The sequence below is a fragment of the Natator depressus genome, chromosome 1, assembly GCF_965152275.1.
Source record: "Natator depressus isolate rNatDep1 chromosome 1, rNatDep2.hap1, whole genome shotgun sequence".
NCBI lineage: Eukaryota > Metazoa > Chordata > Testudines > Cheloniidae > Natator > Natator depressus.
The window spans coordinates 160,568,666-160,593,472 of record NC_134234.1 but is presented as its reverse complement, the minus strand read 5'-3'; the positions used below and the strand labels follow the sequence as shown (position 1 = coordinate 160,593,472).

Here is a 24,807-nt window from a genome sequence, read left to right as displayed (position 1 = left end):
GCGTTCAACCTCAGAGGGGCAATGTATCCTTCACTTAAAGATTTCTTCCTTAGGGAGTGTCATTTTTTAAACATTTTCATCGTGTACGTAAAGCTTTAATTAACAGAGCTTGAGAGCTGATGCTATCTTATCTTGTTCTGAACAGTTAGATCTAAAAACATTAAGAAATTATGAATGATCTCCACCCTATCGCTAAAGAAATGTGAAAACCAGAAGCCACGCGCCAGAAGAGATCAAAGAAAATCCACAGGATGTTCACTTTAAAGTGAGGTTTTATTCTAAAAAGTGACTCAGGGAAGATAGCATTGTAGGGTGCCATGTTTATACTTTTTCAGTGACTCCAGATTTCATTTGTTCAGCTCTCATACACACACAACCACCTTTCCCCCGCTAAATGCCAGCAGCGCACCTTAGGATCTGAGAGTCAAGCTGAGTTATTTCTTGCCTTAAGTATTGTCACCAGCCATGAAAATTTTGCTCCTGCTGCTGTTACACCTATGTAGTCCTATTGTCTTCTCTGTAGTTGCACAAGTATAACTGAAGGCAGAATGTAGCTCTGTATTTGAGACTCTAACTGTTCTGCTGCTGATGCGCAAGTCAGAACTGAATATAGCTTGCTTCCCCCAAATCTATAGTGGTGCTGCATCACTGACAGGAGTAAAATGTAGTAAAAACCATAGTGGTGGTACTGAAGTTTGCAGATCTGCCTTGGACACCCACAGGGAGTAGATCTGTGGAATGAATGAGAATGGCCTATTTTTACAGTGTCTCTTTTCATAATAGAGCTACACTTAAATGACAGACCGATTAAACTCTCTGAGCCAAGTGTTAACTAACAGCAAGTTACTAAAACTAAACTACTAAGATAACAAGAGTCCTTTTGAGCATCTAGAATGAGAGCTAGAGAAGCTAAGAATGTGCAAAAGGTAAACCATCTTAGGATGCCTTAGCTCAGATGTATTTTACACCCTGATTCAGCAAACCACTTAAGCCCCATTGAAGTCTTACACATGTGCCTAAGGCTGCAATTCAGCAAAGCTGATGTTGAAGCGTACTACACAGGCACTGATTGTGACTTCATACTTAAGGGTGGGGCAGGATTTTGCCTTTGACATTAGTCTACTAACGTCAAACTGTAGTATATTCCTGCAAGTCCAAGGCCACGTAGCATACCTAGAGAAATGGAAATAGCTCTAAGCACAGCAATCTCTCCCCCCCCCCAAAAATCTTAATTATAGCCCCATATCACCTCAAAATAATTTCTAAACCCCTCTCTGTCTAACTCTGTAAAACACTGCTATTAACTAGTCAACATACGCAAGGCCAGATCTTCAGCTGGTATACATTGGCCTAGTTCCATTAACTACATAGAAATATGCAGATTGATAGCAACTCAGGGTCACACCTACGTTCTCTAGGGATAATTTTATTAAATGAAACTAAGCAGAAAATCAGCTGTGACTAATGCCAGGAACTAACGGCCTGAAGTCCTCAGGCCAGCTCCTCAGCACCGAACTTCCCTTTGAACCGCCTCAGTGATACAAAAAGGATCCACATGAGCTATTGAGAATTCCCCTGACCTAGGAGAATTTTCAGCTGGAGCAGAGTTTGCAAAGCCAGCTTCACACCACCCCTTCTCAACACTCCGGGGACAGCGGTCACGTCAGAGCAGGCACAAGCATGGCTGGAACTCGCAACACTCTGGCCCTTCCCCAGCTGCTGCAAGGGCCCCTAGGACATGTTACACAACGGTACAACTGAGAGTGTAAAATGCTGGGAGTGATTTGTAGAGACTCTTGCCACCACTTCAAAGAGATTAAGTTATTTTAGAAGTGTTTAATAGATGGGCTTTGCGGATGTAACTAAAATGTATGTATGTTCGTTCAGTTTTTTATTACCTTATTATTTGTATTACCGTAACATATAGGAGCCCTAGTCATGGCCCAGGCTCCTATTAGGTGTGCTAGGAGCTGTTCAAACACACAATAAAAAAATACAGCCTTATGTTATTTTTGTATACTATAGTTCATTTTACGTATGACTAACATTATAGTAAGACTTCCTTGCAAGATGCAGTGTGAGGCCACGAGCTGCCGTAACAGCAGGCAAAGAGCAATTGGGTACCGTAAAAAAGAGCAATAAAGTAGCAATCAGCTCCCTTCCCAGAGAGTAGTCTCTTCTATTCACATCATCTAGGCTTTTCATCCCATTTCAGTAATTATCTGACAAAAATAAAATTCTCCCTCCACCCATCTTTCCAAACGCCCAAGTGAACAGAAGAGTCTTGCAGCATGATGGAAAGGTTAATAAATTCAGGCACTGGTGGACCAAGGGTGGGTAGGGGGAAATTACAGAGGAGAGAGACCTGCTATGAGAAAGTCCTCCTGCTTAAAATGAAAGAACTCTAGCTCCGGTACCTCCGCTGATCTGAAGTGTGGCAGCATAACGCTTAAGGTCTGTCTACATGCTGCCATGAATGTAGAGACACCGCACGCCCAGCTAGCACACGTATAAACAGCAGTGTAAATGAGGAGGAACTGCTTAGGCGAGTAGCGTATCCTACACACTTGAACCACGTGGTATATACACCCAGCACAGGCTCTCTACACACCCACATCTATGCTTCTGTTATTAACAGTGTCGCGTCCCACTGCCCGAGCCTTTTCCCTCCACAGTGAGAGGCTCCGGCACCAAGGAAAGATTCCAGCAGCTTCTCCATTGCCACAGCCTTTTCCCATTCCCTGCGGCTGGAGACTTTCACTGCAGCCTGTAGCTACACGTGTAGTGCCTGTACTCCACAGGCCGCAATCTGTCAGGCAGTGTTTCTAGTGGGGTTTTGCAGAGATTGCTACTAGTCCCAATGCTAGTCAACATTTTCATCAATGATCTGGAAGTAAATAAATATTAAAAAAAAAAATCACTGCTGATAAAATTGGCACAGGACACAAAAAAATTGGCACAGTGATAAATAATAATGAGGACAGGGCAGTCATTCAAAGTGATCTGGATTGCTTGGTAAAGCTGGCCCCATTCAGACAAAATGAATTTTAATCCAGACAAATACAAAGTTACTAGTAGGAATAGGGGGAGGATATTACCTCTGTACACAGCATTAGTGAAACCGATACTAGAATTCTGCCCCTACGGTCCTGGTATCCAAAATTTAAAAACAATGTAGAAAATTTGGAGAGGGTGCAGAAAAGAGCTCCCTAAAATGATTCAAGGGCTGGAGAAAATGCCTCACAATGAGATACTTAAAGAGCTCAATATCAAAAACATTGAGAGGTGACTTGATTACAGCGCACAAGTTCTTTCCTGGGGAGAAAAGACTGGGTACTAAAAGGGTCTTCAAACTAGAAGAGAAAGGCAGAGCAAGAACCAATGGCGTGAAGCAGAAGCCAGACAAATTCAAACTGGAAATAAGGCACAAATCTCTAGCAGTGACGGTGGTTAACCACTGGAACCATGAGAAGTGGTGGATTCTCCATCTTTACTGATTTCAAGTCAAGACTGGATGCCAAAGTGGAAGATAGGCTTTAGTCAAACAAGTTATTAGGCTCAATACAGGGGTAACTGGGTGAAATTTAGGGGCCTGTGATATACAGTAGGTCAGACTAGATACTCTAAGTGTCCCTTTTTGCCTCTAACTCTGTAAGTCAGCCAGCTCCCCAGCTGTACAGGCCCTGTGCACATGACAGTTTTCAACCGACTTTGTAGCCATTTATCTATGTCCTTATACCAAGCCCATAGCCGTGGAACCTAAGATATCCCCTTTCCTTCCCTCTTCAAGCTTTGCCCATCACCTGCACATATTTCCCTTGACCAAGACTTTATCCCACATTAGCTTTTCCAAAGCTACCAGGGTATTAGTAAATGGATGACATGCAGCAGATCCATACTAGAAAACACAAAAATGAGAGACCAAGGGCCTGCAGGAAAGCACACAAAAAAGTAGTAAGATACAAGACCATTCACACAGGTATGGTCCTAATGTCAACAGTTACCGTAACCCTCCAACAACTATGATGTCCAGCCAGATTGATCAGGAAAGGCAAAAAGGGGACAGGCGAAGGAAGTTTCTCCATGTGACAATCAGGACTGGTGGAAAGTATCAGAGTGGATTTCCTGAATAGCCAACATGCAAACTGTTACAACACCACAGCTCAAAATAACTCAAGCACATCTGTTTGTTGTTCAGAGGAGGAACAATAATCACATAGATTAGCAACAATCTGAAGGAGATTTTTAAAATGGAGGAGGGAAATCCAAACTTCTGCATGATGGCCACCACCCGAGCCTCCAGCATCAGTGTACTATACATGCATTTGGGTTGGGCATTGGATGATTGTTTTTCAGTCATTCTGGGGCTGACATAGCTGGGATGATTATATAAGGTCTGGAGCATAGGCCAAGTCCAGGGACCATAAATGAGGTAGAAAAGGGTCAGCAGAGGATGGCGCTGGCACACAAATAACATCGGGTGAGGCAAGTAGCTCTGCACTGCCCTCCCTTGTAAGCCACAAAAGTAGGGACATACCAGGGAGTAGCTGCTTGGCACTATGGAGATTCTGGACTGCAGCCCCTGGGACTGCTCTGATTATGCCAGGAGCTGTTTTGGTCCCAACAGCAGCCCAGAATCCAGATGACACAAAGGTGACAAAGCTACTCTTGCCCCCTGCATTTTCTAGGCTGTGCCTCTCAGGAGAGGAGGCGCAGAATATGGCCCTATGGCTGATACCAACACCCATAAATGAAACTGGACAGCTTTTCCACCATAATTTTACGTTATTCCTTGATGCTACTGGTCATCAAAAATGTTTGGGTCAAGCAGGCCTCTAGCTCCTGGTAAGTAAACGCCACTGTGCTGTGACAGTCATGGTCTGCTTTCTGAACAGGTCAAGTTATTGCAGTGTCCAAGTTGTACAGAATCGCTGCTGATGTTTGCAGGATTGTCAGATCTTCCAGGCGCAGTACTTCTACCAAAGCCAGCTGCTTTTCAAGGTTCACCTTGTCCTTTTTCATTTGGGAAATCTGAAGTGTATAAAAACCAAGAGGATATTTAAACTCAGTAATAAAAACAGATGTAGCCCATAAACAGACATTTACGACTAATTAATTTGTGCCAGAGGTAAGAGACATCAAAATGTGTACTAGTTACATTTTATGACTTATCAAGAAAACAGAATTAGTGGCAAAATGAAAAAGCGTTCATTCAAAATCCACAACACAGACAGAAAACACAGACTAAACCCAAAGTTAAGAAAATATCAAGTTCCTCATTAAGTAGCCCAGTGTTCATAGGAACATAGGAGTTGCCAGACTGGATGAAACCTAAGGTCCATCTAGTCCAGTATTCTGTTCGCACCGGTGGCCAGCACCGGAAGGTTCAGAAGAACCTTACAGACGGTAAGCAGATGTTCAGCAATCTGCCCCCTACAGCTGGTCAGAGATGGTAAGCCTAGTTATATTGTAGTCACCAATACTACTCAAGCTACTCATAATTTCCACCACAACTTCCATAACCACCCCGCATCCATTGAACGCTCTCTAGAACACTGCCACACCAGCATCTACTTTCTGGACACCACGATCAACTTCAATAATGGACTCGGCTAGTTACCTCATGAATTAGCTCCCATGCTTGAGTTAAGACAAAGTCAAGAATAGCCTCTAGAACTAGCTTTTGTTAGAAGCAAACTCTTAACGGATCAAAGTTTTGACACAATTACTCAACACTGTCCCATTGTGCCTTCTGAACAGTTTATATCTGAACTTATAGAACTGAAATCTCCACTGTCATCATTTCATCATACTTGTCTGCCTCGGATTTCTCTCAACATTGTGTATTCAGTTTCCTTTTCCTGATCCAGAGGACAGTAGCATAGCCCTACTAATACATTTACATTCTTACAATTTGGAATTTGTATCCATATAGATTCAACTATGTAGTCCTCTCCTCTCTTAATTTTTTCTAGCTAGGTTCAATGGAATCCTTTATATACAGCGCCATTCCCCCACTTCTTCAGTCTAGTCTGTCCTTCCTGCATAGTTTGTAACCATATCCGATTGGTTTTTAATCATTCCACCACATTTCTATAATGCCTACTACATCAAGGTCCTCTTCCACTGCCAGGCACTCTAGTTCACTCTTTTTGTTTTTAAAATTATGCATCCCTCTGTACAGGTTCCCCCTTCCCAAAAATGTTCCCCAGAAACTAAGATGAAACCCCTCTTCTATGCACCATGTTCTTAACCCCACACGGATACTGGAAGGACTTCAGGGAATGCTCCCCTCCCCCAGATCTGGACCTAAGCCTTCTACCTACCAGTCTAAATTTAGCTTCCTGGACTTCTCTCCTACAGCTCCCGATGTCATTGGTACCAATATGTACCACCATCATAGGCTCCTCCCCAGCATTCACCAGAAGTCCATCTAGGGTCTTGTAATATCCACCACCTTTGCAACGGGCAGGCAAGTCACTACGCTGTTCTCTCAGTAACCACATACCTAGCTGTCTATTCCTGATGATCTAATCCCATGCCACTGCCTGTAATTCCATCCCCTGAAACAACCTCTTTGGTGTCTGAGGAATTGTTCATCTCCATTATCGCAGTGAGAAGGAAATCCCATCTAAGAAGGTGTATCCTTCCATTTCAACTAGGTGCACTTCCATCATAAGATTGGCTTCCTCAACTGGAAGACCAGGGAAGTCAGCTCTGAGGTGGGCTTGCTCTACAATGTCCCTATATGCCACATCTATAAACGATTCTGTCTCTGCTCCTCCAGTTCAGCAGTTCAGGCCTAAAGAAGCTGTACCTAGGCTCTGAGGGCCATGAGCTCCTTGAACTGTGTGCATACATGTTTTCTTTGCTGAGGATGTCTTTTTATAACATTCTTAACAGAGGTGCATTTTGTTCTCAGGGAAATAGTAATTTAATTTTACTGTAGGCAATTATATATGGCACATTGGTCTATAGTAGAGTCGACACTGAGTAGGTGTTTTGATCTGTTGTATTTTTAAATGACATTTATATTAACAAGAGCTCAAAAGCAGCTTTGTCCACAGGACATTGGTAGTGCAAGACGCCCTTTCATACATTTGCCCAGTCTAGCCACAGGGTGACAGTTCGGTCATTTCTTTCAGTGTGTTGTGAGGCCCTAAGCAACGCTGAGGAAGTGCGCACATGAGATGCATGAATGAGTCTGGGCACTGACAATGTTATCAGTCAAAGGGCAATGGGCTACCAGTCATATCCAGGGAAGTGGCTGGGCCTTAACTGCCTGAGAACCTCTGTGACCCACTGACAGTTCCCCCAAAAACCTTATCTGGGTTAAGTACGTGGACTTGCAGTTTAAGACAGATGTGGTGATAAAACTGGTTGCAGGAAGGAAGGCCCCAAAAGTGAACCAAAGGTTAAGCCTGACCACCCTCAACAAGGATTGGACAACGCAGTACTCAGGGTCACCAGTGTGGTTAAATGTTGGGCTGCATATGTGTGTGTTTTCTGTGTGTTGCCCCAGCTCTGTACAGACAGTGGCACAGCAGACCTCGAGCGAACTGCCCAATGACCACAAGATCTGTTAGGGTACGAAGGCACCAGGCCAGGTTTATTGTCGACAAAGCTCGATACTAGTATCCCGCAGACTCTACCGGACCACGAATACACATATGCCCGTAACAATGGACCAGCTCAGTGAATGGCGGGACTTTCTGTTCCTCCCTAGGCCAAAGATATTCCCTCTGAGATACATCTTTATACCCTGATACAAACAAGGTAGTACTGTCCCATAGTTAGTTACTGCCCCTTGACATGGCTAGTTATCACCTTGTATATGTTGGTTCAATCAAAACATCTCTATTACGTACTGTCATCCTGACCTTATCTTTTAGGATGCGTTGCTGTTATTCTTGGGGGATGTTTTTGTACCATCCTTGATATGGGAATGTTCTGGTACCACTTAATATCAGGATGTGTTTGTGTGAGTAGTCTGGGCTTAGCACTTCTTAGAAATGTGTATTTTTTGCAATATTGGCCCTGTTCTTGCCAGATGCTGTAAGCAGGTCCTGCCTCATACCAGGCCTCTAATACAAGAGCTTTTGTCTCAAGCTCTCTTCCTACTACAAGAGATATGGAACCTGTGATCTCTCATTTCTTGGAAAAATCTCTGGGCGGTACTGGGAGAATTACCAACTCTTATTACAACCTTAAAAAGCCAAGTGTGCTGCTTCATGTGTCACCACAAAGACACCCAGATGGCTGATACCCTACTTTTCCTGGGCCAGTCCCCAGGGAAGAGGAGGGAGATTCTCTTAGACCAGCCAGCTGACCAGAGGATGAAACATATGAGCGTAAGATATCTGAGCCAAAAGACATCATCTGGTTCCCGGAACTGCAGTTCCCGACTGACTCTGAGGCTCCACGGGACTAAGCAAGCCGAAGAGTAGATCCTTTAAGTATTTTTCTCTTTTGAATTCTTTTCTAAGATAACTGCAACTAATAGACTTTTCCTAACCATTTGTTTGGGAGGAGGTAGTAGTAATAGTAGAATCACATACTGGTAAATCCATATAAGAAAACAATAACTGGACTCAGACTAACCTAAATTCTTAGCAAATCCTACCCTAGATAGAAAGGGGTCATCCTGGGTCTGTAGAGGTGTTAGCATAAACCGCTCTGCTGGAGAGAAGAATCTTGAACTCCTGATTCCAGTGTACTGAAGGTAGAGAGGTGGGAATAGGGGTGGGAAGGGGCACAGACATGTCCCCGCGACAGTGGCACAGCACCGCAGCTGTACCACCATACCGTAGCCACTTCCTGCAGCAACAGGAGGGTTTTTTCTGCGGATTAGGGAACCATCCTCTCCAAGAAGCCATAGCTAGCTCGACAGAATTCTTCCATTGGCCTAGCCACATGTACATCAGAGATTAGGTTGACCAAATTACATGGCTCAAGATGCAAACATTCTTCACAGCCCTGAGTGACATCAATCTAATTTTTAAGTGTAGACCAGTCCTGAATAAGCCATTCAATGACGGGCTCTCCAAAAGGATGTATTAATACCTGTAGGGCTAAGAAGGAGCTGGGGAAAGGGGAACGGCAGGGGGGGTGTAAGGATTCACTCTGTTATATTGGTTTCATGATTTGACTACAGATCATGTTCCTACAATGATCTGATCAGTTAAACATAAGAACGGCCATACTGGGTGAGAGCAATGGTCCTGCTAGCCTGCCATCCTGTCTTCAGAGGGAATGAACAGAACAGGGCAATCATCGAGTGATGCATCCCGTTGTTCAATCCCAGCTTCTGCCAGCCAGAGCATGTAGTTGCATCCCTGACCATCCTGACTAATAGCCATTGATGCACCTGTCCTCCATGAATTTATCTAGTTCTTTTTTTAATCCAGTTATAATTTTGGCCTCCACAACATCCCCTGACAAAGAGTTCCACAGGTTGACAGGGCGTTGCGTGAAGAAATACTTCCTTATGTTTGTTTTAAATCTGCTGCCTGTTAATTTCATTGTGTGACCCTGGTTCTTGTGTTATGTGAAGAATTAAATAACACTTCCTTATTCACTTTCTCCACACAACTCATAATTTTATAGACCTCTCCCATATCCCCCCCTTAGTCATCTCTTCTCCAAGCTGAACAGTCCCTGTCTTTTTCTTCTTTTTTTTTTTTTTTGGGGGGGGGGGGCCCTCTGATTCTCAATCTATTTTCTTGTCAAGTTATTGATGTCAATTTACGCTATTGTTAATCCCTTGATTAATTCATCTGATCTCCAGTGTAACCTCAATTTTATTATCGCATTGTTTTAGGGAAATGCACTACGTTAACTAGCTTTGTATTTGCTTATTTATTTTCTTACTTAATTCATAAAAAGTACACCTACTTGGTTTTCTCTCTTCACATCAGATGGCCATGAGGTACACAACACCAGATAAAGGGATATGATGGCCACTACACTGCTCCTGAGTTAAAGCCTATCACCACTGCAATAAGATTACTGCATGCATTTTTAAAGAAAATCATTGTAACCGTTGGACCATTTTCTGATCTCAGTTATACTGATGTAAATCCAGAATCACTTCAGTGCAGTCAATAGCAAGGGGCTTTTTTCATTTGCCACCTTTTTATGCTTTACCAAGTGTTCCTAATCAAAAACCCACTTGAATTAAATGGAAATAATCCCATTGATTTAAGGTCCATATGCATAATATACACCAAGATATTCCAAAAAGAGTGACAGTCCCCTCCAACTCCCCCAAAGCAGGGTAAATCCTAAACTAAGGCACCCTTACTGTACCAGAAGCCAATCTCAGTTATATTGGTGTAAATCTGGAGTATATTATGCCTGAAGCACACTTTGAATAGAAAAACAAAAGGCACCTTGCCCACAAAAATAAGCACTTAGCTAACGCCAGAAATAAACTGATAATTGTAGGTCAAACCATTGCCTGTAAAACACACAGAGCCAGATGCTACCCTCATTTACATCACTGAAGTCAATGGTGTTACTACCAATTTATGCTAGGTTGTCTACACAATACTGTAGTCTGCAGTAGACGGGTGCAAATTTTAGTCCACACTAGTGTGTTGCAAACTAACTGATCTGTGCTGGTGCACACTAAAAGTTCCCTAGCACGCATTAATGTAGTCCTGTTTCAAACAGCAGTATGTTAACATACAAAGGAACTTTTAGTGCGCACCAGCAAAGTTCACATGGGCCTGTTAGTGCGCAACATGCTAGTGGGGACTAAAATGTATACCCCACTGTTCCAGACTACAGCACCACATAGGCAAGCCCCTTGGTGGCGTCTGCCCCACTGTATTCTTCTAGCCAAGTTACCTGGTGAAGGATGTGCTGTGTCTCCTCTATTAAAGAAAAGCATATTTTTGCCGCTATGTTCAAACTGCTCTCTTCATTTCTGGCTGAAATTTTATCACCAAGCAGCACTTTCTTCCAGTAGGTACTAAAGCAAAAAATATGTTTGACAAGTGATTATTTGTTGCATTCCCGAGCCAGAAGTTAAACTGAAGTTATACCCCAAAATAAATAAATAAAAACCCAGATAGATAACTAAGTCAAAGTTAGACCCACCGCATTCAGATACCACAATGATGTGCATGGTTTAAGCCACTGAGTGGAACAGAACACATATTGCATGGTATGAAAGACAGATGGGTCTCAGTATCTTTCAGCTACTTTAACATGTTCTATCGAGGACTAAACCCACACAGCGTAGAGGAGTGTAAATATTTTTCCTTTTAATTTTAAAACATATTTGATAACTGACAAAGCTCACCTACCCATCTGCAAACAATACCAAGATTTTGAAGGCCAAATTCACTGCAGAAATAAGCAAGATTAATTTTGTGACATTGGTGCTGAACCTTTGTACTTCAGTGATGAACTTGGCCCTGAAATTTCAAAAGTAGTCCCTGAAATATACTTTTCAGAGAAATCAAACTGACGTCTGAGTTCATGGGACCCATCAAAGTGACAAATGTAAGAAACAGAAACCGAACATTAAAGCAATATCCAGTTCTTGGAGTAGGAAGGGAACAACAACAGAATGCTTGGTGTTTAACAGAATACAGTTATCATAGATGCAACAAGCAGAGAACAACTTTTAAATTATAGATTGTTCCAAATCCTTCTTGCACCTCAGTTAGTTAGTGTGAGAAGACACAGATTAGAAAATAATGCCTCTCCTAGCCCTCTAAATAAATGATCACATTTCTGTAAGTGTATTTGAAACTTACAATTCATCTGCTCCAAGACATAACAACTTGAGAGCCGTGAGGAGTCTCCATGATGGCCCATCCCTTCCAAACGTCAAATTTCTAAAAGTGTCAAAAATTACCAAAAGGTAGAAAGCAGGAGTTCATTACACAGTTTGTGATCTTCACACTAACAGTAACTGTGGCAACAAAACGTCTGCCTAGAACATAGTTAAGGAGAAGCCGATCCACAGTCCATGTGTGAACTACACTGTAGCATCCAGGGCAAAAGGATTCTCCCCAGCTCCCTTTCCTCTGCTGCTTCCCACAGCCTTGGAACAGGATGGTACAGATTGTCTTGTGCTGACCCCTAACCTTGATCTTTAGCTTTCATATTGTCTTTTATCCACTTAAATTCTCTTCCACTATCAAGGAGTGAAACAGAAAACCTATATATTTTTATAAACCAATTTTTTTGCAAGTTTAAAAAAAAAAAGCATCTGAACTTTTATTTCAGTTTTGTTGTAACTATTTTCTCAAATGGAAACCAGGGTTTTAAAGAGATACCTACTCTAACAAGTTATGATCCTTTAGAATGGAAAGCTTCATATTTCTCTGCTTGTCTGCTGAAAGGAGATGTTTAAGAAGGATATCTGCAAAATATATATTTAAAGATCCTTAAGCAACCAGTTAACATTGAAAACAAGCTAACTTGAACTGTAAAGTATTTTCTTATATTTTAACTATAATCAATCTTCCAACTGAACAGTACACAAAAACCAACTCAGATAATGTCAAAACTTTAATGAATTTTACCTTGAGTGGAAGAACACCTCTGAAGAGCACTCAGAAACTTGCAGGATTGAACCCAGAGAGAGAGTTAATTCTGGCATTTCCTAACTTTTGAGTACTTGACCTGGCAACCTTAATAATGTTCTTTTAACATAATTTTTGACATATAGTCAGTTCTAAAGCACCAAGAGCCAGATGCTCAGCTGGTAAATTCACATAACTCCACTGAAGTAAATGGAGCTAATTTATACAAGCTGCAAATCTTACTTTAAACAACCTCAATGCTTTATAATAAAAATGTAACTTGTCTACTGCATACTCAATTCCAAACAGCTGTCTCTCTCTCTCTCTCTCTTCACATGCTTACATAAGCAACCAAGGCTCACTGACAAAAAACAAACAAAAAAATTCACTTCCCAAGCTATTTTTTGGCTCTCCAATCAGCTTGTTGGCCAACTCATAACCAAGTCGTCACCACATAATTATTAATTTTCTATAACAATGACTTGGCTGCCTAATAGCATGGGTTTCTCTTATTGTGGTCTCAGTTCAGCAAAGCACTTAAGCACATGCTTAAAACTAAGTTTTGCAGAACTGGGGCTTCTAAGACATGCGAGCATCCTATGGAAAGGCTCTATCAATATTTAATGTAATACAGATGCATGCACGCATACACTTGAGGGTAGTTTGCAAAAATCTCCCAGCATTTCCAGTTCCATCCTTAAATTATTCTCTAAAGCCACAATCCTGCAAACACTTAAGCACGTGCCTAACTTTTACTCGCATAAGCAGTCCCATTGAAGCTAGTGTTGCTACTCCTGTGCTTAAGGTTAACCAAACACATAAGAGTTTTCAGAATAAAGCTAACTAAGTTTCATAGCGTAACAAATAAAACCTGAGCAAATCCACAAAAATGGCCACTTAACACAAACACACAGTCACACTCTTTTAGTTAAAAATTCCTATTAGGTGTAGTTCAAAAAGACAAAAATGGAACCAACCCAACCCTATATTTCACTTTAATGCTGCTAACAATCCCAAAATTGATCATACTGGCTACAGGCTAATGCAGAGTGAAACTATGTAAGCTTCCTCACTGCCCCTCAATTACCACATTTATCCAGATGAAGAGATAAAGCTGCCTGGCTCACTAGTACTTCACATTTTAATATCAAGATCAAGCTACCAACCTGCTGAGACATAAACCCCACTCTGTGGGTTGTTGATGGCAACGAATCCATATTCTAGCAGAAGTCGCTGGTTATCATGAGGGCCGTAAGAGATAAACAGTTCTTCATGTCTTCTGCAATGTGAATCTGTCCTGATTTCATAACATCTCGTCTGCTCATTAAATGCAGCTCTTACCTTTGAGAAATTTTAAAAAGACGACATTTCCTCTATAGCAGTGAGGGGAAAAAAAACCCATCAGACCTAGACAGACAAAGACCAGTAATATTTTCTTACTGTGACAAAAGGCTATAAACATCTAGAACTCAATGATGAAATATTTGAAGTGATTTTGAAGACGGGGGATTGTCTTTGTTGCACTTAGGATCTTATCTGAAGAAAGAGGAAAAATTCTCTAAAATACTAAAACAGAACAAACATAAAATCCTTGGGTTCAAGGCTGTGCTGCCTCCAGGAGACAGAGCATAGAAGGTCCAGCTCAGGGGAAGCGGGAACAAAGTTAGCTTTAAGCCACCTTTTTGCTACCCTGATTCTGTGCAGTCATGTGAGTCACTGTGGTCCCTGGCATAAATCAGAATAACTTTATAGGCAGTCCTGATGAGGTTGCCAGAGGCTGCTTTCAAGCCTAGTACCAGGCACTATAGAAACCACATGCCCCCTGCACTGTGCCTTGTGAGGGGGGTAATACAGAGCTGCTTACAGGGCCCCTCTGCTGGGGACAATTCTCCCCAAGCCATTTCTGGAGACATGGGCCAAAATAATGGCATTTGGCGCAGGCATAAGCATGTGACTCATTGGTCGGCATACCCCCTGGTGGCTGGGGCATGGTGTAAAGACGTTCCTCCTTTAGCGCCCCCTGCTGACAGCCATTCCACCCCTACTGCGGTCTGATTCTTCATGCAACTCAGCCCCCCTCCTTCCAGCTCACGTAGAGTCCCACCCCTACCAGGGTAAACCAGCTAGTGGTCCTTCGACTTAACGTTGGACAGTCGGTCTGAGTCCGGACTCACCAGTCCTTCTCTCTAGTATCAGGGGAGTTCAGCAGTCCTTACTCCTCAGGGGGAGAGGGGGACACCCCCTCTTCCTTGGTGGGCTGGTAGAACTCAGGCCCTCCGATTCCACTGGGTCCAGACCAAGGACGCTCATTACGTAGTCAAGGCCCTTGCGGTCTCCTGGTCCACATCTTACCTTATCCTGTCTTGGGCCTTTATCTCAGCCTCTTCCCAGGCTCCCAGTATATCAGCTCCACTCTAAGCCGCTTCCCAAAGGGTCATTGCAGGCCTTCTTAGCATTTTCTGCTACCCAGCTGGGTCTGTTGCAGAGGGGTTTTTCTCCACTCCCCTGGCAGGGCAATCCCTGACTTGGCAGAAGTCTTCCTGCTCCTTGCAGGACCCTCCACCACTGGGGATAAACCTGGGTGGATTCACCTCCTGCCACTTTCTTTCCCAACTGCCTGAGTGTCTCCATTGCAGAGGTACCTTCCTTCAGGGAGGCTTTGTCTGCCAGCAACCCTACCCAGCTCCCTGACTCCAGCCAGGCTTCTCTCACTGAGTGAGAGCCAGAAATCTGCTCTCCTTCCTGGTCAGCCCCTAACTGAGCCAGGGTCAGTCCTTTTAACTTCTCCTTCACGTCTGACACATACTGCAAGTGTAGTGGGGTGATGCTGATTGTGCCCACAGGTTTTCATTAATCCCTTCAGGTTGAGTGTGGGTTTGCTACACCTCATCACACCAGGGTACTGGGGGTCGGCAGAGGTGTGGAATCCTTTCCCCATCCTTATTTTGCCACTTGATTCATAAAATCAATTCTATTTGTGAATTCACTCTGGGTTACATGATACGTTTTAGTGGTGTATCTACTGAGCCTATAGCTGTTCTACAAACAATACACTATACACACCAGTCATGACCCTTCAGTGGTATGCTGTGTTCCGAATTCATCAGAGACAAGAATGTGGGTTCTGCACAGAGTCAGTGCACTGTACATCATAAAAACTATGGTTCTGTTTTTCCAGCTTCTTACCTGAACATTTGGACTGTGGTTTAGCAGATCTAAATAAGGCGCTAGTGCATAAACATCTGGCTCTCTAGAGAAACATTCCCTCTGTGAATGCTTCATGTACACTGTTCTAGTATTAATGGTGCACCAAGCCCACTGCAGGGCATTGTAGTTAAAAACAGTTTCTACATTCTCAGTAAACAAAGACTGCAGAGAAAAGAAAAAAGTCTTGGAAGAGGTATACAGTTCCTGGACCACTGTTCTTTGCTCCTCAGCCTTTCTTCTTAAGGGCTCAGGAAGAAGTCTCACTACTTCTTGCTCCAGACAAACAGGGCACATATAGGTCTTTGGTAAAACATCAAGGTAAGGCTTCCACACAGATTGCTCACCAGCATATTTCTCTGCTATTAAAAATGTGCACAGTGCTATCAAAGGAGATATGGGAGGCTTCCACCTATCAAAAACATAACAGATACACAGAAGTGAGATGGATAAAATACAACCACACATATCCTTTTAAAATATTTATTTAAAATCTCAAACTTCTTTGTAGTTCACCTGCAAATGTTTTTTCGTTATTTCAAAGTGATTTTAAATTTATTTTACTGACAAGCTATTAAAATACTGTACCTAGTAAAACATTGGATTTTGTTTAAACAAAAATATAAAATAGTCTTCTATACTCTATATCACCTTTTGTTATGAATTTGCTGAAAGGGTGCATTCATATAGTACTTCGTAGTCTCATATTTGAATTCCTTTCTTTTAGGACATGCACATTTAATAATTTGAAACAAATCATTTACAATTCCATTTAAGAAGGGCCCCATCCTGCAAAACCTTACTCATTGAGCAATCCGCATGCATGCAAGTAGTCTTGTTGAGACCAATGGGAATATGTTGTGACGCTTCTTGGGTCACCCAGAGCTATGAGTCACCTTGTTATCACCTGCCGCCAGTACGAAGGAGTCCTGCCTGTGCTCAACTGGATGTCAGCTTTCTAACACAACCAGCCCATCATAATAGCACTCTCCTCTGACTATATTAGCCCTTCCTTTGCCCTGCAGGTTGACAATAGATGCACCCCAGGCCTTGCGTCCCCTCAGAGCGTCACCCTGTGCTAACCAGCCTCTGATCACTGGACACCCATAGAAATACCAGATCCTCTGTTCCCAAAGAAACAGCGTACCAGTGTTCTAAACAGTAATACGTCACCAGGACCAGATGATATTCACCCAAGAGTTCTGCAGGAACTCAAATATGAAACTGCAGAACTACTAATTGTAGTCTGTAACCTATCATTTAAATCAGCTTTTGTACCAAATGACTGGAGGATAGCTAACGTGATGCCAATGTTTTTTAAAAGGGCTCCATACGTTACCCCAGCAATTACAAGCCCGTAAGCCTGACTTCAGTACCAGGCAAACTGGATGAAACTATAGTAAAGAACAAAATTGTCTGACACATAGATGAACATAATTTGCTGGGGAAGAGTCAACATGGTTTTTGTAAAGGGAAATCATGCCTCATCAATCTACCAGAATTCTTTGAGGGGGTCAACAAGCATGTGGACAAGAAGGATCCAGTGGATATAGTGTACTTAGATTTTCAGAAAGCCTTTGACAAGGTCACTCACCAAAGGCTCTTAAGCAAAGTAAGCTATCATGGGATAAGAGGGAAGGTCCTCTCATGGATTGGTAACTGTTAAAAAGATAGGAAACAAAGGGTAGGAATAAATGGTTAGTTTTCAGAATGGAGAAAGGTAAATAGTGGTGTCCCCGAGGGGTCTGTACTGGGACCAGTCCTATTCAACGTATTCATAAATATCTGGAAAAAGGGGTAAACAGTGAGGCGGCAAAAATTGCTGAGGATACAAAACTACTCAAGGTAATTTAGTCCCAGGCAGACTGTGAAGAGCAACAAAAGGATCTCACAAAACTGGGTGACTGGGCAACAAAATAGCAGATGAAATTCAATGTTGATAAATGCGAAGTAATGCACTTTGGAAAACATAATCCCAACTATACATATAAAATGATGGGGTCTAAATTAGCTGTTACCACTCAAGAAACATCTTGGAGTCATTGTAGATAGTTCTCTGAAAACATCCACTCAATGTGCAGCAGGAGTCAAAAAAGCAAACAGAATGTTGGGAATCATTAAGAAAGGGATAGATAAGACGACAGAAAATACCATATTGCCTTTATATAAATCCATGGTATGCCCACATCTTGAGTACTGCGTACAGTATTTGAGTGGTTGCCCCATCTCAAAAAAGAAATTGGAACTGGAAAAGAGCAACAAAAATTATTAGGGGTATGGAACGGCTTCCATATGAAGAGAGATTAATAAGACTGGGACTTTTCAGCTTGGAAAAGAGACGACAGAGAAGATATGATAGAGGTCTATAAAATCATGACTGGGGTGGAGAAAGTAAAGAAGGAAGTGTTATTTACTCCTTCTCAAAACACAAGAGCCAGAGGTCACCAAATGAAATTAATAGGCAGCAGGTTTAAAACAAATCAAAGGAAATATTTTTTCCACACAACGCAGTCAGTCTGTGGAACTCTTTGCCAGAGGACGTTGTGAAGGCCAAGACTATAACAGGGTTCAAAAAAGAACTAGATAAGTTCATGGAGGACAGGTCCATCAATTACTATTAGCCAGGATGGACAGGGATGGTGTCCCTAGCCTCTGTTTGCCAGAAGCTGGGAATGGGCGACAGGGATGGACCACTTGATGATTACCTGTTCTGTTCATTCTTTCTGAAGCACCTGGCATTGGCCACTGTCGGAAGAGGGGATACCGAGCTAGATGGACCTTTGGTCTGACGCAGTACGGCTGTTCTCACCATGGTTTAGCAGTTTTACCTTAGACTATCGCTCCCCTCTATTATGCACAGCACTTGAGGTCAATTATAAACAAAAAGAAAATTTATTTAAGAGGAGATTCAAATAAAAAACAGTGTGAGAAATGGGAATAAATGGTTACATATAAAACAAAATCATAACATGCATTCTAAACCCTAAACTTAACAAGTAATCCTTCTGTCTAAAGCAGAATATCTTACCCAAATTTATTTCAAGAATTTTCAACCAACCCTGGCAGAAATCCCTTTTTCATGAAGCAAACCCTCTGTCAATTTACTTCCTAGATGAAGGATGAGGGTGTACCTCCAAACCCCTTAGTTGTACACCCAAACTAAGCTCCTTCTAAGCTGTATGCTCACACAGCAGCTCATTAAGCTCAGGGCTCTGGCGGGGAGAGATACCTCTCCCCAGACCCAACCCAGCCACGGACCTGCCATGGCTGCGGGAGAGGCACCCGGGCCCCAACCCAGCCCGGCCGAGACTTGCCATGGGAGAGGCGCCCCTCCCCTGGCCCTAACTCAGCCCAGGCCTGACCTGCCGCGGCCGTGGGAGAGGGAGAGGCGCCCCTCCCCCGGTCCCAGCCCCGGCAGGAAAAGCCACCCCTCCTTCCCCACAGCAGCACCTGGGCTGAGCGGGAGAGCTGGGCAGAGTCCTCTCTCCCCACCATAGCCCCAGGGCAGCCTGCACCTCAAACCCCTCATCCCCAGCCCCACCTCAGGGCCCGCACTCCAACCTCCTTCCCCAGCCCTGAGCCCCCTCCCACACTCTGTCACACACTACCGCCATATTGGTGCACATAACAGAATTCATTCTGCACATGGATGGGAAAAATTAGAGGGAACGCTGCCCCAAAGTTCATTGTCCTTACTTAGGAAACAGAGTCCTCTGCTCATATACTTCTTCCTGTAAATTTCCTGTCTTTGAAGATTCCACAATCCTTCATTAGCACTCAGCTCAGACTATAAATGGATGCCCATTTTGAACCAAACATTTCTTGCCAGAAAGAAAACCTGCTTTTCACCTTTCCGGTAATCAGTCCCTAGTCACAGACCTTAAGGACAGAATTTTCAGTGTATCTATACATCCATTTTGCAATTATTATGGACACAAGTTTCCATTAGAGACCTTACATGACATTATTTGGTGATAGGGTGACCAGATGTCCCGATTTTATAGGGACAGTCCCTATATTTAGGGCTTTTTTAATATGGCTCCTATTACCTCCCACCCTCGTCCCGATTTTTCACACTTGCTATCTGGTCACCCTATTTGGTGAACCCAGAGGATCCCTGTACCTGTTGCCATTTGGCATCCAGAGTTTCTTGGGTCACATACATGTGTAAATTAGGCTTTACAGATTGAGGCCCTAACACAAATTCAAATGAATAATCTACCAGTGTGTGAGCACCCTATAAACACCAACAGAGGAATTTCTTAAGAGATTTTCTTTCCCTCCTCCACACTTACTTTGCAATGTTTTCCCCAAGGTAGCTACTAAGGACAGTACCAGTGGTGAGCAAGCATTTCTCCGGCAACGAAATAATCAGTTCCCCTGCCTTTGAGAAAAATCAAACAAACTAAAAGTCAGATCGAAAATGAGCCATGGACGCACAATTCATCAGTGTAGAGAAATGTCCCAGAGCACACCAGAGCCAGGAGGCAAATAGATATGACCACAGCTTCAGTGGAGATCATTGTAGCTGTAAAATTCTGGTGGTCCAGCAATGCAGGAAGTTTGTGCAGTGTGTGGTAGGATGTCCTGACAGAGGATAAACAGTTTCTGGGTAGGCTGGTGACTGGCTGAGAAGCATCACTTTTCCCCTTGAACAGAATACACCATACTTGGAGCGAGACCCCGTTGATAGGGGAATTTTCTACTGAGCATTTACACCCAGGTTATGGCTCCTTTGTGTCCCTTTCAAACAGGACTACATTAACACAAACTAGGTACCTTTTAGTTCATGCCTGCAGTGTCCACAGAGGACAGTTAAAGCACAACATTTTGGTGCCCTTTGCAATTCACACCCCCGTAGTCCACAGTGCCGTGCAGAGTACATGTAGCCTTATATTAGCATGGGGGATTCCAGCTCCTGATTATAAACTATATCATCTTAGACTCCCCTCTAGACTTTTAGGCTCTCCCAGAAGCAATTTTGATTAGGGCCCAGAAAGTCTCCAGCTGCTCCTGCAGTACATGTAATAAAAGCCATAACAAAGAAAATACTAACCTGAAAGGCTTTTGTGGTCATTAGACCTCTTCCCGTATCTGAAATAGCAGGAACAAAAAGAATGATTACAATACAGTATACAATCCTCAGACTTCTCCATCAGACTACAACAAAACACTATGAATTAAAACTGGTCTGAAAAAGGAAACGTCATGAAAAAGAACATATTTCTTATATAACATAAAAACCGTTTTTAAAAGTCCCCCATGGACTAGTTGAAGCTTATGTATGAATCTTGGTCCAGATACTCAAAGGTATTTAGACACTTAACACCTACTGATTTAAATAGGAGAGAGGCACCTAATTACCTTTGAAGATACGGGCTCTTATTTCTCTCTCTCTCTCCTTCTTCCTCTAGCTTCAATCTCTTCTCTGCTGTCTCCCACATTCTTATCACTTATGAAAGAAAGTCTTCGGCTCTGCAACTCCTGCCATCTGAACAATCTTCCTGCGTCCCTCAGCTTCACTCATTTTTTTCCCAAATCTTGGCTTAAAAACCACTTTTTTTCTCCCCTGCTTCTAGCTTTTCTTGCTAGTTATTTTACACTCAGTGTTTTAGTTTCAGAGTAGCAGCCGTGTTAGTCTGTATTCGCAAAAAGAAAAAGGAGTACTTGTGGCACCTTAGAGACTAACAAACAATCTCTAAGGTGCCACAAGTACTCCTTTTCTTTTAGTGTTTTAGTTGTCACCCTGCAATATCTCTGCAGTTGTTTCTCAATTTATACTACATACTATCTGCTGCCTTCTAATTTAATTTTCTAAAGATTTTTGAAGATTATTATTATTATTAAAGACACACACAGTAAACAATCCACTCAAATTTGAACTATTTATTATTGTTGCTATCTGCATTCCATCTCTAAATGCTGATAGGTTTAGTTAGTCAGTCTGCCAGAACAAATGAGGAAATGGTTACAAGCTTAGGCCCTCAGCCGGTAAACACTTATGCAACAGTATTTTACAAATGTGACTAGCTTCTTTAATGCCTATGACAGCAATCCTACAAGAAGTACTACGTGAGTGTACCCTGCTGCCCACGCAGAGCCCCTTTGGCTTCCATAGCAATTTGCAACAGCATAAGAACCCCCTCATGAGGGACAGCGTACAGTATGTGGGCCAGAGTCTACTTGTGTGCGTGAAATTACTCATGCATGCATTTGTTTGAAGGATTTGGGTCCGTAATGTCTGTACGCTGAAGACTCATTCCTGAAGAAAACCAGCCAGATGGGGATAAAACCACAGTGAGAACCGGACAACCTAGGATCAATAAGCAATTAAAGTATTACCTGAAAACTGTGCTGGTCTTAAATTTCGGTCATCAAACCCCCTCTCTTTCAGCCACTTCCTAAGTTGTATATATTCCAGTTTGTGACTCTGGTTTACTAAATGAAGAGAAGAGTGATTAACTTATAGTATATAGTTTAATTAAAAACACAGTGCACTTGTACCGTAGTACAGTGGCTCTCAACCTTTCCAAACTACTGTACCCCTTTCAGGAGTCTGATTTGTCTAGCGTATCCCCAAGTTTCACCTCACTTAAAAACTACTTGCTTACAAAATCAGACATCAAAATACAAAAGTGGCACAGCACACTAAATTGTAAATGTAAATTGCTTACATTCTCATTTTTACCATATAATTCTAAAATAAATCAACTGGACTATAAATACTATACTTACATTTCAGGGTACAGTATATAGAGCAGTACAAACAAGTCATTGTCTGTAGGAAATTTTAGTTTGTACAGACTTCACTAGTGCTTTTTACATAGCCTGTTGTAAAACTAGGCAAATATCTAGATTAGTTGATGTATCCCCTGGAAGACTTCTGAGTACCCCTGGTTGAGAAGTACTGCTGTAGTAGACTTTTACCTTATACATAGAATGGTATTTTACAACATGACACAACATAAGATAGTGAAAAAAAGGCATCAGTTCTGTTAGGTACTGAATACCCTTAATGTCACTGATTTCACTGGAAATTGAGGGTATTTAGCATGACCAGGAATCACTCAGCATGTTACAAGATAAAACTCAGAGTAATACAGTATCATCCTTCAACCAGAAGACAGAACTCTCAAAGCTAAACATGGACAAAGAAAGACTGCAAGTTAAAGCATATTAAAACCAGAAAATAAAATGGTTGTTCACACATAACAACTGATAGCCATGATTACTCTTGTAATAGCTCAGTGGTTTGAGCATTAGCCTGCTAAACCCAGGGTTAGGAGTTCAATCCTTGAGGGGGTCCATTTAGGGATCTGATGCAAAAACTGGGGATTGGTCCTGCTTTGAGCAGGGGGTTGGACTAGATGACCTCCCTGAGGTCCCTTCCAACCCTGATATTCTATGAAGACATGTAGGAGTTCTAACATGCACAGACTGCAGAAAGATCCCTTGCCAAGTAGCTAATTATTCTGTTGCTTCCCTGAATGCAAGTGAAGACTAGATGAAAACATACAGTACCTCCATTTGAAGGCAAACTGCTGTATTGTTTTCTTTTTCTCTTTCTACCAGTCCGACCTTTATTTTTCCTCATGGTAAGAAAAGACTTCACCTTAGGTATACAACCTGAATGAAAAATAGGAAAACAGCCAAGTTCTTTTTTGATATTTCTTTCAGTTCCTGCATACATACAGAAGATGACTCGCTCCAAACTTTTACAAATATACACAAAAGAAATTAAAGCTCTTCACATTCAACATGCTTCTGCTTTTCATCTCAGAAAACACAGGACACACAAGCACTTGAATGAGCAATGCAAGGAGAGGAGTAGGAAGCAAAAAGCTTCCATCCCATGCTGCCCTCCTTACCTAAGGACTGGGCATAATCCCCTTGGGAAACAGAGGTGCTCCCGTTTCTACATTTAAAAATAAGGCAGTGTCCACTCAGAAACATTATTAATTTACAGTTATGTTGATACAGTGAATAATATAACCCATAAATAAAATTCACAGCAAGAACACTTAAAATAACTATCTTCAATTAAAAAGTATGAGAGAAATAAGGTGAGTGAGGAAGTACCCTTTTACTGGACCAACTTCTGTGGGTGAACCAGGCCTTCAAGCTACAACAGAAGTTGGTTCAATAAAAAAAAATATTACCTCACCCACGTGGTCTCTTTAATATCCAGGGACTGACACAGCTACACCACCACTGCATTTAAAAGTCTGAACATAACACACATAATTTACATAAATATTCCACTACCTTTGCAGTCCATTTATTCAATGAATGACAATACTGGCATGGAAAAAATTAACATGTGATTCCAAGAACAACCCTAACTCTAACCCACAACATATAAAATATTTCATAATATACCTACAGAGTTATGGAGTACTTGTGGCACCTTAGAGACTAACAAATTTATAAATTTCAAGTAGTCAAGTTACACATATTCCTTTGATATATTTGACTAAATTACTTGTAAGCACATCTTACAGGTGAGCGTGTGGTTGCTACTGCAATGTGGACCGTGCCACGTGACCCTACTGTCATTATCGGAACTGAACCGTAGCTTAACTCGAAGTGAAAGAAACGCGGCGTCAATTCGGCGGCGCCTGCTGGGGGCGGCAAAATTGGTAGAGCCGCCCCTGAGCCCCGGTTGCATTAGCAACTGCATGCCGAATGGAGTAACCATAATAAATACTGCCCCTGTATTCCTTCCGGCGCCTTGGATTTTCAGAGCCCTGCGCAAGAGATTAAATAAATAACGAACACGTCTCTAGCACCACGACAGAGAGCTACACCAACCCACCGTGTTCACAGCTCCGATCGCTGGCTGGAGCACCCCGGCTACATCTTCTGGTTCGTTCCCGAGCTGCAATCAGAAAAAGAGCTTAAAAAAAAAAAGCCTGCCCGCTAATGCCTGTCAATAATGCTATTTAAAATAAGGCCTTTCGGTTCCAGCTTCAGGTCTCGCACAGCGAGCACATGGTAAAGCAAAAGCCTCACGTACACCCAAGCCAGGCCCCGGTGGCCAGACTGCTTTCGCCCACCCCCC

General features: G+C 42.4%; 1 protein-coding gene across 1 annotated transcript; it reads right to left on the bottom strand.

The window, feature by feature from the left end:
• Window positions 1-1,220: 1,220 nt before the first annotated feature.
• On the bottom strand, window positions 1,221-24,804 carry SETD4 (SET domain containing 4). The gene is made up of 12 exons (XM_074970198.1): window positions 24,763-24,804; window positions 24,562-24,624; window positions 23,268-23,372; window positions 22,089-22,184; window positions 20,803-20,840; window positions 20,042-20,130; window positions 15,729-16,158; window positions 13,709-13,883; window positions 12,298-12,379; window positions 11,769-11,849; window positions 10,852-10,975; window positions 1,221-5,031 (listed from the first exon to the last, which is right to left on the bottom strand). Exons 3-12 carry the CDS (start codon window positions 23,338-23,340, stop codon window positions 4,897-4,899), a joined length of 1,323 nt encoding a protein of 440 aa, XP_074826299.1. The 5' UTR covers window positions 23,341-23,372; window positions 24,562-24,624; window positions 24,763-24,804; the 3' UTR covers window positions 1,221-4,896.
• Window positions 24,805-24,807: the final 3 nt, after the last annotated feature.